The following is a 16,724-nucleotide window of genomic DNA, read 5'->3' as shown; positions in this document are numbered from 1 at the left end:
GTGTAAATAAAAACAAATTCTCCTCATCTCCCCGCTCTGGTTCCCTTCCCGATTCTCCTCAATCCGTGTCCCCTCTGGTTACCGACCCTCCTGCCCAGTGGGAACAGTTTCTCCTTATTTACTCTGTCCGAACCCCCTTCCTGATTCTCTTCAATCTGTGTCCCCTCTGGTTACTGACCCTCCTGCCCAGTGGAAACAGTTTCCCCTTATTGACTCTGTCCGAACCCCCCCTTCCTGATTCTCTTCAATCTGTGTCCCCTCTGGTTACTGACCCTCCTGCCCAGTGGGAACAGTTTCTCCTTATTTACTCTGTCCGAACCCCCTTCCTGATTCTCTTCAATCTGTGTCCCCTCTGGTTACTGACCCTCCTGCCCAGTGGAAACAGTTTCCCCTTATTGACTCTGTCCGAACCCCCCCTTCCCGATTCTCTTCAATCTGTGTCCCCTCTGGTTACCGACCCTCCTGCCCAGTGGGAACAGTTTCTCCTTATTGACTCTGTCCGAACCCCCCCTTCCTGATTCTCTTCAATCTGTGTCCCCTCTGGTTACCGACCCTCCTGCCCAGTGGGAACAGTTTCTCCTTATTGACTCTGTCCGAACCCCCTTCCTGATTCTCTTCAATCTGTGTCCCCTCTGGTTACCGACCCTCCTGCCCAGTGGAAACAGTTTCTCCTTATTTATTCTGTCCGAACCCCCTTCCTGATTCTCTTCAATCTGTGTCCCCTCTGGTTACCGACCCTCCTGCCCAGTGGGAACAGTTTCTCCTTATTGACTCTGTCCGAACCCCCCCTTCCTGATTCTCTTCAATCTGTGTCCCCTCTGGTTACCGACCCTCCTGCCCAGTGGGAACACTTTCTCCTTATTGACTCTGTCCGAACCCCTCCTTCCTGATTCTCTTCAATCTGTGTCCCCTCTGGTTACCGACCCTCCTGCCCAGTGGGAACAGTTTCTCCTTATTTACTCTGACGGAACCCCCTTCCTGATTCTCTTCAATCTGTGTCCCCTCTGGTTACCGACCCTCCTGCCCAGTGGGAACAGTTTCTCCTTATTGACTCTGTCCGAACCCCCCCTTCCTGATTCTCTTCAATCTGTGTCCCCTCTGGTTACCGACCCTCCTGCCCAGTGGGAACACTTTCTCCTTATTGACTCTGTCCGAACCCCCCCTTCCTGATTCTCTTCAATCTGTGTCCCCTCTGGTTACCGACCCTCCTGCCCAGTGGGAACAGTTTCCCCTTATTTACTCTGTCCGAACCCCCTTCCTGATTCTCTTCAATCTGTGTCCCCTCTGGTTACCGACCCTCCTGCCCAGTGGGAACACTTTCTCCTTATTTACTCTGTCCGAACCCCCCCTTCCTGATTCTCTTCAATCTGTGTCCCCTCTGGTTACCGACCCTCCTGCCCAGTGGGAACAGTTTCTCCTTATTTACTCTGTCCGAACCCCCCCTTCCTGATTCTCTTCAATCTGTGTCCCCTCTGGTTACCGACCCTCCTGCCCAGTGGGAACACTTTCTCCTTATTTACTCTGTCCGAACCCCCTTCCTGATTCTCTTCAATCTGTGTCCCCTCTGGTTACCGACCCTCCTGCCAAGTGGACACAGTATCTCCTTATTTACTCTGTCTGAACCCCCCCTTCCTGATTTTGAACGTCTCGATTCAATCCCCCCCTTAACCTGCTTCGCTCTAAGGAGAACAATCCCGGCTTCTCCCAGCCTCTCCACACGGACTGAAGTCTCCCCATCCCTGGTACTTCACCCAGAATCCTTTGGGAGAATGGCCTGTGCGCCTGGCTTATGTAGGCCTCAGGCTCCCACAGCCTCAAGTACAGTTGATCCCCTCACCACATTGACTCCACCTGAACGGTCCTTGGAACACATCGAGCTCTGCGACGCCATGCCAACCGTGCCACCATTAAAAGTGCCCCCTCTGGAAAGTGGAAAGACGGAATCGGGATTATACTCATTTGCCTCTCTCTATCGATGCACTGAGCTCGCACACAAACTCCATTGGCAACCGGCGGTAAAGACTAGCAGCGTCAGCTGCGGCTCAGTGCTCGGCAGTCATGTCTCGGAGCTACGTGGTCACAGGTTCAAGCACCGCTCCCGGGGCCCAGGTGGCATTCCCAGTGCGGTGCTGAAGGGGTGTGGCCCTGTCGGAGCTGCTGGGCCCCGGATACCTTCTCAGGCGGGTGGGCTCAGGGTCTGATGCCGCAGAATCACCCCCAACAGTGCAGCACGCCCGCAAGTGTTGGCACAGGGGGGTGGGGGAGTTGGCCTGGATTATGGGGCCCAAGCCCCCCGCCACCCCCCCCCCCCCCGGGAGCGGGGCCCAAACACACGGCCTTCAGGCTCGGAGGCGGCCTACACAGGCTTGACCAGTTCGGTCCCTCACGGGCCACAGATGACAGGGCCCAGGGCTTCAGAGGAGGAGATTCGATATGGGACATGGTGGCAGCGGGAGCTGGGTCACGTGACTTACATCAACAGCTGTGCATTGTCATGCGGAAGCCGCGACAGAAGGTTGTCCTGCCTCCATTTTAAAAAGCTCTTCAACGTGTCACCTGGGCTCTTGACAACTTCAAAGGGATCCTGCTTGCTCCACACCTCCACCCCAACCAGGGCGACCCGGATGTTGAGAGGCCTGTAGAACTGGCGGCAGAAACACAACCTCAATGATTCAGCAACGGCCAATCGCAATGAAACAGCAGCTGGCACCCTCACAGGCGGACACTCCCCCAAACGCGTTATCAGACACCACCTGACCCCGAGACAGAGAGAGAGCGAGAGAGCGAGGCAGAGAGAGAGAGAGAGCAAGGCAGAGAGAGAGAGAGAGAGACAGAGAGCGAGGCAGAGAGAGAGAGAGAGAGAGAGCGAGGCAGAGAGAGAGAGAGACAGAGAGCAAGGCAGAGAGAGAGAGAGAGCGAGGCAGAGAGAGAGAGAGCGAGGCAGAGAGAGAGAGAGAGCGAGGCAGAGAGAGAGAGAGCGAGGCAGAGAGAGAGAGCGAGGCAGAGAGAGAGAGAGCGAGGCAGAGAGAGAGAGAGGCAGAGAGAGAGAGAGAGAGAGAAAGAGGCAGAGAGAGAGAGAGAGCGAGGCAGAGAGAGAGAGAGAGAGAGAGGCAGAGAGAGAGAGAGAGAGAGGCAGAGAGAGAGAGAGAGCGAGGCAGAGAGAGAGAGAGAGAGAGAGGCAGAGAGAGAGAGAGAGAGAGGCAGAGAGAGAGAGAGAGAGACAGAGCGAGGCAGAGAGAGAGAGAGAGCGAGGCAGAGAGAGAGAGAGCACGGCAGAGAGAGAGAGAGAGCGAGAGCGAGGCAGAGAGAGGCAGAGAGAGAGAGAGACAGAGAGAGAGAGAGAGAGAGCAAAGCAGAGAGAGAGAGGCAGAGAGAGAGAGACAGAGCGAGGCAGGGAGAGAGAGAGAGAGAGAGAGGCAGAGAGAGAGAGAGAGAGAGAGGCAGAGAGGGAGAGAGAGAGCGAGGTAGAGAGAGAGAGAGAGAGAGAGAGAGAGAGCGAGGCAGAGAGAGAGAGAGAGCGAGGCAGAGAGAGAGCGAGGCAGAGAGAGAGCGAGGCAGAGAGAGAGCGAGGCAGAGAGAGAGCGAGGCAGAGAGAGAGAGAGGCAGAGAGAGAGAGAGAGCACGGCAGAGAGAGAGAGAGAGAGAGAGAGCGAGAGAGAGTGAGAGCGAGGCAGAGAGAGAGAGGCAGAGAGAGAGAGACAGAGAGAGAGAGAGCAAGGCAGAGAGAGAGAGGCAGAGAGAGAGAGACAGAGCGAGGCAGGGAGAGAGAGAGAGAGAGAGGCAGAGAGAGAGAGAGAGAGAGGCAGAGAGGGAGAGAGAGAGTGAGGCAGAGAGAGAGAGAGAGAGAGAGGCAGAGAGAGAGAGAGAGCAGTGAGGCAGAGAGAGAGAGAGCGAGGCAGAGAGAGAGAGCGAGGCAGAGAGAGAGAGAGAGCGCGAGGCAGAGAGAGAGAGAGAGAGCGCGAGGCAGAGAGAGAGAGAGAGCGAGGCAGAGAGAGAGAGAGAGCGAGGCAGAGAGAGAGAGAGCGAGGCAGAGAGAGAGAGAGCGAGGCAGAGAGAGAGAGAGAGAGCGAGGCAGAGAGAGAGAGAGCGAGGCAGAGAGAGAGAGAGAGAGCGAGGCAGAGAGAGAGAGAGAGCGAGGCAGAGAGAGAGAGAGAGAGCGAGGCAGAGAGAGAGAGAGAGAGCGAGGCAGAGAGAGAGAGAGAGCGAGGCAGAGAGAGAGAGAGCGAGGCAGAGAGCGAGAGAGCGAGGCAGAGAGCGAGGCAGAGAGAGAGCGAGAGCGAGGCAGAGAGAGAGCGAGGCAGAGAGAGAGAGAGTGAGGCAGAGAGAGAGAGAGCGAGGCAGAGAGAGAGAGAGCGAGGCAGGGAGAGAGAGAGCGAGGCAGAGAGAGAGCGAGGCAGAGAGAGAGAGAGCGAGGCAGAGAGAGAGAGAGCGAGGCAGAGAGAGAGAGAGAGGCAGAGAGAGAGAGAGCAAGGCAGAGAGAGAGAGAGCGAGGCAGAGAGAGAGAGCGAGGCAGAGAGAGAGAGAGCAAGGCAGAGAGAGAGAGAGAGCGAGGCAGAGAGAGAGAGAGCGAGGCAGAGAGAGAGAGATCGAGGCAGAGAGAGAGAGAGCGAGGCAGAGAGAGAGAGAGCGAGGCAGAGAGAGAGAGAGCGAGGCAGAGAGAGAGAGAGCGAGGCAGAGAGAGAGAGAGAGAGAGCGAGGCAGAGAGAGAGAGTGAGGCAGAGAGAGAGAGCGAGGCAGAGAGAGAGAGCGAGGCAGAGAGAGAGAGCGAGGCAGAGAGAGAGAGCGAGGCAGAGAGTGAGAGCGAGGCAGAGGGTGAGAGCGAGGCAGAGGGTGAGAGCGAGGCAGAGGGTGAGAGCGAGGCAGAGGGTGAGAGCGAGGCAGAGAGAGAGAGCGAGGCAGAGAGAGAGAGCGAGGCAGAGAGAGAGAGCGAGGCAGAGAGAGAGAGCGAGGCAGAGAGAGAGAGCGAGGCAGAGAGAGAGAGCGAGGCAGAGAGAGAGAGCGAGGCAGAGAGAGAGAGCGAGGCAGAGAGAGAGAGCGAGACAGAGAGTGAGAGCGAGACAGAGAGTGAGAGCGAGGCAGAGAGAGAGAGCGAGGCAGAGAGTGAGAGCGAGGCAGAGAGAGAGAGCGAGGCAGAGAGAGAGAGAGAGAGCGAGGCAGAGAGTGAGAGCGAGGCAGAGAGAGAGCGAGGCAGAGAGAGAGAGCGAGGCAGAGAGAGAGAGTGAGGCAGAGAGAGAGAGCGAGGCAGAGAGAGAGCGAGGCAGAGAGTGAGAGCGAGGCAGAGAGAGAGAGAGCGAGGCAGAGAGTGAGAGCGAGGCAGAGAGAGAGAGCGAGGCAGAGAGAGAGAGCGAGGCAGAGAGAGAGAGCGAGGCAGAGAGAGAGAGCGAGGCAGAGAGTGAGAGCGAGGCAGAGAGTGAGAGCGAGGCAGAGAGTGAGAGCGAGGCAGAGAGAGCGAGGCAGAGAGAGAGAGCGAGGCAGAGAGTGAGAGCGAGGCAGAGAGAGAGAGCGAGGCAGAGAGAGAGCGAGGCAGAGAGAGAGAGCGAGGCAGAGAGAGAGCGAGGCAGAGAGAGAGAGAGCGAGGCAGAGAGAGAGAGAGAGAGGCAGAGAGAGAGAGAGCGAGGCAGAGAGAGGAGATGGTGAAGAGGCTGGAATTGGGGAACGCAGAGATCTCGGTGACAGAGGTGGGGCAAGGCCAGCATCCTGTGAGGATCGATCAGAAGCAACAGCTAGACTCACACAGACAGACACGAGGTGTCAGGAGACTGTCTAGAAGGTTCTATACTCACTGCATCCACCTGGTTTGCTATTTCCAACAGACGCATCTGGAGGGACTTGAGGTTATAACCGCTGTCTCGAAACTGCAGAGAGAGATAGGGAGGGGGAAATGATAAAGGGAATGTTCCCCGATCCACACACATTTCTCAGTCTCAGCTCAGTGACTGGGCGAAGTCTCCAGGCACATGGTGCCTAACTCTAACTCAGCTGCCTTTGCTTGCACTCCCATTGAGAGAAGTAACTTGCATTTTGCTAGTGCCTATCCTAACCACAGGATGTCCTGAGCGAACAGCGTACCATTTAAGTGTGGACACTGTTGTCATGTTGGAAAAGCAACAGCCAATTTGTGCACAGCATGATCCCACATGACAGGGATGAACTGTTTTCCAATGACATTGATTGAGGAACATATATTGGCCCCAAGACACTGGGGAGAACTCCCCCAGCCCTCCACCTCCCTGCTCGATGGGAGAAAAAGGGGACCAATAGGAGGGTTAGGGAATTGGAGGGATGGTCTTCAATGGGAGAGTTAGAGGATTAGAGGGATGGTCTTCGATGGGAGGGTGAGGGGATTAGAGGGATGGTCTTTGATGGGAAGTTGAGGGGATTAGAGGGATGGTCTTTGATGGGAGAGTGAGGGGATTAGAGGGATGGTCTTCGATGGGAGGTTGAGGGGATTAGAGGGATGGTCTTTGATGGGAGAGTGAGGGGATTAGAGGGATGGTCTTCGATGGGAGGGTGAGGGGATTAGAGGGATGGTCTTTGATGGGAGAGTTAGGGGATTAGAGGGATGGTCTTTGATGGGAGAGTTAGGGTATTGAAGGGATGGTCTTCAATGGGAGAGTTGGAGGATTAGGAGAATGATCTTCGATGAGAGAGTTAGGAGATTAGAGGGATGGTATTCGAAGGGAGAGTTAGGGGATTATAGGGATGGTACAGCAGGTAATAAGGAAGGCAAATGGAATTTTGGCATTTATTGCTAAAGGAATAGAGTATAAAAATAGGGAAGTGCTGTTGCAACTGTACAAGGCATTGGTGAGACCGCACCTCGAGTACTGTGCACAGTTCAGGTCCCCTTACTTGAGGAAGAATGTAGTTGCATTGGATGTGGTTCAGAGGAGGTTCGCTAGATTGATTCCAGAGATGTGGGGCGTGTCTTGTGAGGAGAGATTGAGCAGTTTAGGCCTATACTCGCTAGAGTTTAGAAGGATGAGAGGAGATCTAATTGAGGTATATAAGATGCTAAAGGGGGTAGACAAAGTAGACGTGGAGTGGATATTTCCCCTTGTGGGACATTCTAGAACGACAGGCCATAGTTTTAGGCTAAGGGATGGTAGATTTAAATCAGAGATGAGGAGGAATTACTTTTCTCAAAGGGTCGTGAATCTATGGAATTCACTACCTCAGGGAGCAGTGGATTCCAGGAGGCTGAATAAATTTAAGGAGGAGATAGACAGATTTTTAATTAATAACGGGTTGAAAGGTTATGGGGAGAGAGAGGGAAATTGGAGTTGAGGCTGAAATGAGATCACCCATGATCGTATTGAATCGCAGGACAGGCTCAAGGGGCTGAATTGCCTACTCCTGTTCCTGCTCCTAGTTCTTATGTTCTAATGTTATGTTCTTCTGGTCTTCGATGGGATGGTTAGGAGATTAGAGGGATGGTCTTCGATGGGGGAGTTAGGGGATTAGAGGGATGGTCTTCATTGGGAGAGTTAGGGGATTAGAGGGATGGTCTTCGATGGGAGAGTTAGGGGATTAGAGGGATGGTCTTCAATGGGAGAGTTAGGAGATTAGGGGGATGGTATTCGAAGGGAGAGTTAGGGGATTATAGGGATGGTACAGCAGGTAATAAGGAAGGCAAATGGAATTTTGGCATTTATTGCTAAAGGAATAGAGTATAAAAATAGGGAAGTGCTGTTGCAACTGTACAAGGAATTGGTGAGACCGCACCTCGAGTACTGTGCACAGTTCAGGTCCCCTTACTTGAGGAAGAATGTAGTTGCATTGGACGTGGTTCAGAGGAGGTTCGCTAGATTGATTCCAGAGATGTGGGGCGTGTCTTGTGAGGAGAGATTGAGCAGTTTAGGCCTATACTCGCTAGAGTTTAGAAGGATGAGAGGAGATCTAATTGAGGTATATAAGATGCTAAAGGGGGTAGACAAAGTAGACGTGGAGTGGATATTTCCCCTTGTGGGACATTCTAGAATGACAGGCCATAGTTTTAGGCTAAGGGATGGTAGATTTAAATCAGAGATGAGGAGGAATTACTTTTCTCAAAGGGTCGTGAATCTGTGGAATTCACTACCTCAGAGAGCAGTGGATTCCAGGAGGCTGAATAAATTTGAGGAGGAGATAGACAGGTTTTTAATTAGTAACGGGTTGAAAGGTTATGGGAAGAGAGAGGGAAATTGGAGTTGAGGCCGAAATGAGATCACCCATGATCGTATTGAATAGCGGGGCAGGTTTGACGGGCTGAATTGCCTACTCCTGTTCCTGCTACTAGTTCTTATGTTCTAATGTTATGTTCTTCTGGTCTTTGATGGGAGAGTTAGGGGATTAGAGGGATGGTCTTCGATGGGAGGGTTAGGGGATTAGAAGGATGGTCTTCGATGGGAGGTTTAGGGGATTAGAGGGATGGTCTTTGATGGGAGGGTTAGGGGATTAGAAGGATGGTCTTCGATGGGAGGGTTAGGGGATTAGAGGGATGGTCTTCGATGGGAGGGTTAGGGGATTAGAAGGATGGTCTTCGATGGGAGGGTTAGGGGATTAGAAGGATGGTCTTCGATGGGAGGTTTAGGGGATTAGAGGGATGGTCTTTGATGGGAGGGTTAGGGGATTAGAAGGATGGTCTTCGATGGGAGGGTTAGGGGATTAGAGGGATGGTCTTCGATGGGAGGGTTAGGGGATTAGAAGGATGGTCTTCGATGGGAGGGTTAGGGGATTAGAGGCATGGTCTTCGATGGGAGAGTTAGGGGATTAGAGGGAGGGTCTTCAATGGGAGAGTTAGGGGATTAGAGGGATGGTCTTTGATGGGAGAGTTAGGGGATTAGAGGGATGGTCTTCGATGGGAGAATTAGGGGATTAGAGGGATGGTCTTTGATGGGAGAGTTAGGGGATTAGAGGGATGGTCTTTGATGGGAGGGTTAGGGGATTAGAGGGATGGTCTTCGATGGGGGAGTTAGGGGATTAGAGGGATGGTCTTCAGTGGGACAGTTGGGGGAGGGTCCTCAATGGTGGAGTTAGGGGGTTAGAGGGATGGTCTTTGATTAAACTCTCCCATTGAAAACCCTGTCTCTAGTCCCCAAGCGAATTTCAACATCTGAACAACTGAACATGGCCTCATTCATCTCCAGTGCAACATTCAGTTTAAACAGGACTTCCTCTGAATTGAAAACCTACCCATTAAGCTATGTGGAATTGGCCCTCTAATTGTTGAGACCCCCAGTCAATCACCTACCTCTTTGTTGTCAGCAACCATCACCAGCTCAATGTATTTGGTTTCCGTGAGAATGTCTCTCTTCGACTGGGGGAAGAAGTCATTAAATTCATAAAGATTCAGTCTTAAAGTATTCGATGCAATACATTTATGTTCACCTGACAACCCTGGGAAAACATCTGCAATGGAACACAAGTACGTCTACAATATAAAAAGGCCACTTGGCCCATCCCTCTAATCCACTAACTCTCCCATCGAAGACCCTCCCTCTAATCCACTAACTCTCCCATCGAAGACCATCCCTCTAATCCTCTAACTCTCCCATCGAAGACCCTCCCTCTAATTCATTACCTCTCCCATTGAAGACCATCCCTCTAATCCCCTAACTCACCAATCAAAAACCCTCCCTCTAATCTCCTAACTCTCCCATCGAAGACATTCCCTCTAATCCCCTAACTCTCCCATCGAAGACCTCCCCTCTAATCCTCCCATCGAAAACCATCCCTCTCATCCCCTAACTCTCCCATCGAAGACCTCCCCTCTAATCCTCCCATCAAAATCCATCCCTCTAATCCCCTAACTCACCCAAAGACCATCCCTCTAATCCCCTAACTCTCCCATCGAAGACCATCTCTGTCATCCCATAACTTACCCATCAAAGACCATCTCTCTCATCCCCGAACTCCCCCATTGAAGACTATCCCCCTAATCTCCTAACTCTCGCATCAAAAACCATCCCGCTTGCCCACTGACCCTCACATTGAAGACCAGCCCTCTAACCCTCCTATCAAAGACCATCCTTCTCACCCACTAATCCTCCCACCACATATTCCTCTGATCCAAGCTCATACCCTGTGAAGATGTGACTCGTCCGCCTGAGGAACATGTTCCAGAGATTGGTGACTGACAGCACACCGTTTCTTATTGAAGTGGACAGGTTGGATCTTGTGAATAAGGTGCACTTGATTGTTGACCCCCACAAGGGGCTCAATCCCATAACTTTGATTTTTAGTTAACACGATTAAACCTCTGAGAGGGGGGAGAAAAGAGAAACATTTCAAAGGGCGGCCTGGAGATGGACGTCGTTGGCTGTTGATTCTGGACAATGAGGCTTCACGTCAATTCTCCCATACATCAATATTCATCAAAGCAGCTGTAGCACAGATTGAAGCCATTGGACCCAACATTCTAATGCTAGCTCTTCAACTGAATCAGTTTCCTCTAACCCTGTTTGTTATCCATCTGCCCTCCTCACTCACCCTTCAATATCTAATAAAGTTTCTTTCTGAGAGTGCAGGACAGATTCACGAGAACGGTTCCAGGGATGAGGAACTTCAGTTACGTGGACATGTTGAAGAGGTTGGGAATGTTTTACTTGGAGAAGGTTGAGAGGAGATTTGATGGAGGTGTTCAGAATCACGGAGTCGATGGGGAGAAACTGTTCCCATTGGGAGGAAGGAACGAGAAGCAGAGAAACCCAGATTTAAGGGGATTGGTAAAAGAAGCGATGGAGACACGAGGAGAAACTCTTTCACAGAGCAAGTGGTTAGGGTCTGGACTGTGCTGTATGAGAGCATGGGGGAGACAGGGTCTGGACTGTGCTGTATGAGAGTGTGGGGGAGACAGGGTCTGGACTGTGCTGTATGAGAGTGTGGGGGAGACAGGGTCTGGACTGTGCTGTATGAGAGTGTGAGGGAGACAGGGTCTGGACTGTGCTGTATGAGAGTGTGGGGGAGTGGGGGAGACAGGGTCTGGACTGTGCAGTATGAGAGTGTGGGGGAGACAGGGTCTGGACTGTGCTGTATGAGAGTGTGGGGGAGACAGGGGCTGGACTGTGCTGTATGAGAGTATGGGGGAGACAGGGTCTGGACTGTGCTGTATGAGAGTGTGGGCGAGACAGGGTCTGGACTGTGCTGTATGAGAGTGTGGGGGAGACAGGGTCTGGACTGTGTTGTATGAGAGTGTGGGAGAGTGGGGGAGACAGGGTCTGGACTGTGCTGTATGAGAGTGTGGGGGAGACAGGGTCTGGACTGTGCTGTATGAGAGTGTGGGGGAGACAGGGTCTGGACTGTGCTATATGAGAGTGTGGGGGAGACAGGGTCTGGACTGTGCTGTATGAGAGTGTGGGGAAGACAGGGTCTGGACTGTGCGGTATGAGAGTGTGGGGGAGACAGGGTCTGGACTGTGCTGTATGAGAGTGTGGGGGAGTGGGGGAGACAGGGTCTGGACTGTGCTGTATGAGATTGTGGGGGAGACAGGGTCTGGACTGTGCTGTATGAGAGTGTGGGGGAGACAGGGTCTGGACTGTGCTGTATGAGAGTGTGGGGGAGACAGGGTCTGGACTGTGCTGTATGAGAGCGTGGGGGAGACAGGGTCTGGACTGTGCTGTATGAGAGTGTGGGGGAGACAGGGTCTGGAATGTGCTGTATGAGAGTGTGGGGGAAACAGGGTCTGGACTGTGCTGTATGAGAGTGTGGGGGAGACAGGGTCTGGACTGTGCTGTATGAGAGTGTGGGGGAGTGGGGGAGACAGGGTCTGGACTGTGCTGTATGAGAGTGTGGGGGAGACAGGGTCTGGACTGTGCTGTATGAGAGAGTGGGGGAGTGGGGGAGACAGGGTCTAGACTGTGCTGTATGAGAGTGTGGGGGAGACAGGGTCTGGACTGTGCTGTATGAGAGTGTGGGGGAGACAGGGTCTGGACTGTGCTGTATGAGAGTGTGGGGGAGACAGGGTCTGGGCTGTGCTGTATGAGAGTGTGGGGGAGTGGGGGAGAAAGGGTCTGGACTGTGCTGTATGAGAGTGTGGGGGAGACAGGGTCTGGACTGTGCTGTATGAGAGTGTGGGGGAGTGGGGGAGACGGTCTGGACTGTGCTGTATGAGAGTGTGGGGGAGTGGGGGAGACAGGGTCTGGACTGTGCTGTATGAGAGTGTGGGGGAGTGGGGGAGACAGGGTCTGGACTGTGCTGTATGAGAGTGTGGGGGAGACAGGGTCTGGACTGTGCTGTATGAGAGTGTGGGGGAGTGGGGGAGACAGGGTCTGGACTGTGCTGTATGAGAGTGTGGGGGAGACAGGGTCTGGACTGTGCTGTATGAGAGAGTGGGGGAGTGGGGGAGACAGGGTCTAGACTGTGCTGTATGAGAGTGTGGGGGAGACAGGGTCTGGACTGTGCTGTATGAGAGTGTGGGGGAGACAGGGTCTGGACTGTGCTGTATGAGAGTGTGGGGGAGACAGGGTCTGGACTGTGCTGTATGAGAGTGTGGGGGAGTGGGGGAGAAAGGGTCTGGACTGTGCTGTATGAGAGTGTGGGGGAGACAGGGTCTGGACTGTGCTGTATGAGAGTGTGGGGGAGTGGGGGAGACAGGGTCTGGACTGTGCTGTATGAGAGTGTGGGGGAGTGGGGGAGACAGGGTCTGGACTGTGCTGTATGAGAGTGTGGGGGAGTGGGGGAGACAGGGTCTGGACTGTGCTGTATGAGAGTGTGGGGGAGACAGGGTCTGGACTGTGCTGTATGAGAGTGTGGGGGAGACAGGGTCTGGACTGTGCTGTATGAGAGTGTGGGAGAGACAGGGTCTGGACTGTGCTGTATGAGAGTGTGGGGGAGACAGGGTCAGGCCTGTGCTGTATGAGAGTGTGGGGGACACAGGGTCTGGACTGTGCTGTATGAGAGTGTGGGGGAGACAGGGTCTGGACTGTGCTGTATGAGAGTGTGGGGGAGACAGGGTCTGGACTGTGCTGTATGAGAGTGTGGGGGAGACAGGGTCTGGACTGTGCTGTATGAGAGTGTGGGGGAGACAGGGTCTGGACTGTGCTGTATGAGAGTGTGGGGGAGACAGGGTCTGGACTGTGCTGTATGAGAGTGTGGGGGAGACAGGGTCTGGACTTTGCTGTATGAGAGTGTGGGGTAGACAGGGTCTGGACTGTGCTGTATGAGAGTGTGGGGGAGACAGGGTCTGGACTGTGCTCTATGAGAGTGCGGGGGAGACAGGGTCTGGACTGTGCTGTATGAGAGTGTGGGAAGAACAGGGTTTGGACTGTGCTGTACGAGAGTGTGGGGGAGACAGGGTCTGGACTGTGCTGTATGAGAGAGTGGGGGAGACAGGGTCTGGACTGTGCTGTATGAGAGTGTGGGGGATTGGGGGAGACAGGGTCTGGACTGTGCTGTATGAGAGTGTGGGGGAGACAGGGTCTGGACTGTGCTGTATGAGAGCATGGGGGAGACAGGGTCTGGACTGTGCTGTATGAGAGTGTGGGGGAGACAGCGTCTGGACTGTGCTGTATGAGAGTGTGGGGGAGACAGGGTCTGGATTGTGCTGTACGAGAGTGTGGGGGAGACAGGGTCTGGACTGTGCTGTATGAGAGTGTGGGGGAGACAGGGTCTGGACTGTGCTGTATGAGAGTGTGGGGGAGACAGGGTCTGGACTGTGCTGTATGAGAGTGTGGGGGAGACAGGGTCTGGACTGTGCTGCATGAGAGTGTGGGGGAGACAGGGTCTGGACTGTGCTGTATGAGAGTGTGGGGGAGTGGGGGAGACAGGGTCTGGACTGTGCTCTATGAGAGTGTGGGGGAGACAGCGTCTGGACTGTGCTATATGAGAGTGTGGGGGAGACAGGGTCTGGACTGTGCTGTATGAGAGTCTGGGGGAGACAGGGTCTGGACTGTGCTGTATGAGAGTGTGAGGGAGACAGGGTCTGGACTGTGCTGTATGAGAGTGTGGGGGAGTGGGGGAGACAGGGTCTGGACTGTGCAGTATGAGAGTGTGGGGGAGACAGGGTCTGGACTGTGCTGTATGAGAGTGTGGGGGAGACAGGGGCTGGACTGTGCTGTATGAGAGTATGGGGGAGACAGGGTCTGGACTGTGCTGTATGAGAGTGTGGGCGAGACAGGGTCTGGACTGTGCTGTATGAGAGTGTGGGGGAGACAGGGTCTGGACTGTGTTGTATGAGAGTGTGGGAGAGTGGGGGAGACAGGGTCTGGACTGTGCTGTATGAGAGTGTGGGGGAGACAGGTTCTGGACTGTGCTGTATGAGAGTGTGGGGGAGACAGGGTCTGGACTGTGCTATATGAGAGTGTGGGGGAGACAGGGTCTGGACTGTGCGGTATGAGAGTGTGGGGGAGACAGGGTCTGGACTGTGCTGTATGAGAGTGTGGGGGAGACAGGGTCTGGACTGTGCTGTATGAGAGTGTGGGGAAGACAGGGTCTGGACTGTGCGGTATGAGAGTGTGGGGGAGACAGGGTCTGGACTGTGCTGTATGAGAGTGTGGGGGAGTGGGGGAGACAGGGTCTGGACTGTGCTGTATGAGATTGTGGGGGAGACAGGGTCTGGACTGTGCTGTATGAGAGTGTGGGGGACACAGGGTCTGGACTGTGCTGTATGAGAGTGTGGGGGAGACAGGGTCTGGACTGTGCTGTATGAGAGCGTGGGGGAGACAGGGTCTGGACTGTGCTGTATGAGAGTGTGGGGGAGACAGGGTCTGGAATGTGCTGTATGAGAGTGTGGGGGAAACAGGGTCTGGACTGTGCTGTATGAGAGTGTGGGGGAGACAGGGTCTGGACTGTGCTGTATGAGAGTGTGGGGGAGTGGGGGAGACAGGGTCTGGACTGTGCTGTATGAGAGTGTGGGGGAGACAGGGTCTGGACTGTGCTGTATGAGAGAGTGGGGGAGTGGGGGAGACAGGGTCTAGACTGTGCTGTATGAGAGTGTGGGGGAGACAGGGTCTGGACTGTGCTGTATGAGAGTGTGGGGGAGACAGGGTCTGGACTGTGCTGTATGAGAGTGTGGGGGAGACAGGGTCTCGACTGTGCTGTATGAGAGTATGGGGGAGACAGGGTCTGGACTGTGCTGTATGAGAATGTGGGGGAGACAGGGTCTGCACTGTGCTGTATGAGAGTGTGGGGGAGACAGGGTCTGGACTGTGCTGTATGAGAGTGTGGGGGAGTGGGGGAGAAAGGGTCTGGACTGTGCTGTATGAGAGTGTGGGGGAGACAGGGTCTGGACTGTGCTGTATGAGAGTGTGGGGGAGTGGGGGAGACGGTCTGGACTGTGCTGTATGAGAGTGTGGGGGAGTGGGGGAGACAGGGTCTGGACTGTGCTGTATGAGAGTGTGGGGGAGTGGGGGAGACAGGGTCTGGACTGTGCTGTATGAGAGTGTGGGGGAGACAGGGTCTGGACTGTGCTGTATGAGAGTGTGGGGAAGACAGGGTCTGGACTGTGCTGTATGAGAGTGTGGGAGAGACAGGGTCTGGACTGTGCTGTATGAGAGTGTGGGGGAGACAGGGTCAGGCCTGTGCTGTATGAGAGTGTGGGGGACACAGGGTCTGGACTGTGCTGTATGAGAGTGTGGGGGAGACAGGGTCTGGACTGTGCTGTATGAGAGTGTGGGGGAGACAGGGTCTGGACTGTGCTGTATGAGAGTGTGGGGGAGACAGGGTCTGGACTGTGCTGTATGAGAGTGTGGGGGAGACAGGGTCTGGACTGTGCTGTATGAGAGTGTGGGGGAGACAGGGTCTGGACTGTGCTGTATGAGAGTGTGGGGGAGACAGGGTCTGGACTTTGCTGTATGAGAGTGTGGGGGAGACAGGGTCTGGACTGTGCTGTATGAGAGTGTGGGGGAGACAGGGTCTGGACTGTGCTCTATGAGAGTGCGGGGGAGACAGGGTCTGGACTGTGCTGTATGAGAGTGTGGGAAGAACAGGGTTTGGACTGTGCTGTACGAGAGTGTGGGGGAGACAGGGTCTGGACTGTGCTGTATGAGAGTGTGGGGGATTGGGGGAGACAGGGTCTGGACTGTGCTGTATGAGAGTGTGGGGGAGACAGGGTCTGGACTGTGCTGTATGAGAGCATGGGGGAGACAGGGTCTGGACTGTGCTGTATGAGAGTGTGGGGGAGACAGCGTCTGGACTGTGCTGTATGAGAGTGTGGGGGAGACAGGGTCTGGATTGTGCTGTATGAGAGTGTGGGGGAGACAGGGTCTGGACTGTGCTGTATGAGAGTGTGGGGGAGACAGGGTCTGGACTGCGCTGTATGAGAGTGTGGGGGAGACAGGGTCTGGACTGTGCTGTATGAGAGTGTGGGGGAGACAGGGTCTGGACTGTGCTGCATGAGAGTGTGGGGGAGACAGGGTCTGGACTGTGCTGTATGAGAGTGTGGGGGAGTGGGGGAGACAGGGTCTGGACTGTGCTCTATGAGAGTGTGGGGGAGACAGCGTCTGGACTGTGCTATATGAGAGTGTGGGGGAGACAGGGTCTGGACTGTGCTGTATGAGAGTGTGGGGGAGACAGGGTCTGGACTGTGCTGTATGAGAGTGTGGGGGAGACAGGGTCTGGACTGTGCGGTATGAGAGTGTGGGGGAGACAGGGTATGGACTGTGCGGTATGAGAGTGTGGGGGAGACAGGGTCTGGACTGTGCTGTATGAGAGTGTGGGGGAGACAGTGTCTGGACTGTGCTGTATGAGAGTGTGGGGGAGACAGGGTCTGGACTGTGCTGTATGAGAGTGTGGGGGAGACAGGGTCT

General features: G+C 54.5%; 1 protein-coding gene across 1 annotated transcript in view; it reads right to left on the bottom strand.

Annotated features, from left to right (window-relative positions):
- Positions 1-16,724, bottom strand: part of adam15 (ADAM metallopeptidase domain 15) — a gene marked incomplete at both ends in the record, with an annotated part of 129,989 nt that overhangs the window by 53,280 nt on the left and 59,985 nt on the right. Inside the window, 5 exons of the mRNA XM_041181717.1 lie at positions 1,838-1,922; positions 2,475-2,644; positions 5,784-5,855; positions 9,233-9,298; positions 10,063-10,240. Coding sequence (XP_041037651.1) covers positions 1,838-1,922; positions 2,475-2,644; positions 5,784-5,855; positions 9,233-9,298; positions 10,063-10,240 — 571 coding nt within the window. The remainder of the gene's footprint in view (positions 1-1,837; positions 1,923-2,474; positions 2,645-5,783; positions 5,856-9,232; positions 9,299-10,062; positions 10,241-16,724) is intronic.

The sequence above is a fragment of the Carcharodon carcharias genome (assembly GCF_017639515.1).
Source record: "Carcharodon carcharias isolate sCarCar2 chromosome 36 unlocalized genomic scaffold, sCarCar2.pri SUPER_36_unloc_18, whole genome shotgun sequence".
In the NCBI taxonomy this organism is placed as follows: domain Eukaryota; kingdom Metazoa; phylum Chordata; class Chondrichthyes; order Lamniformes; family Lamnidae; genus Carcharodon; species Carcharodon carcharias.
Note: the sequence above shows the minus strand (reverse complement) of the source record. Positions and strands in the feature narration are given on the sequence as shown.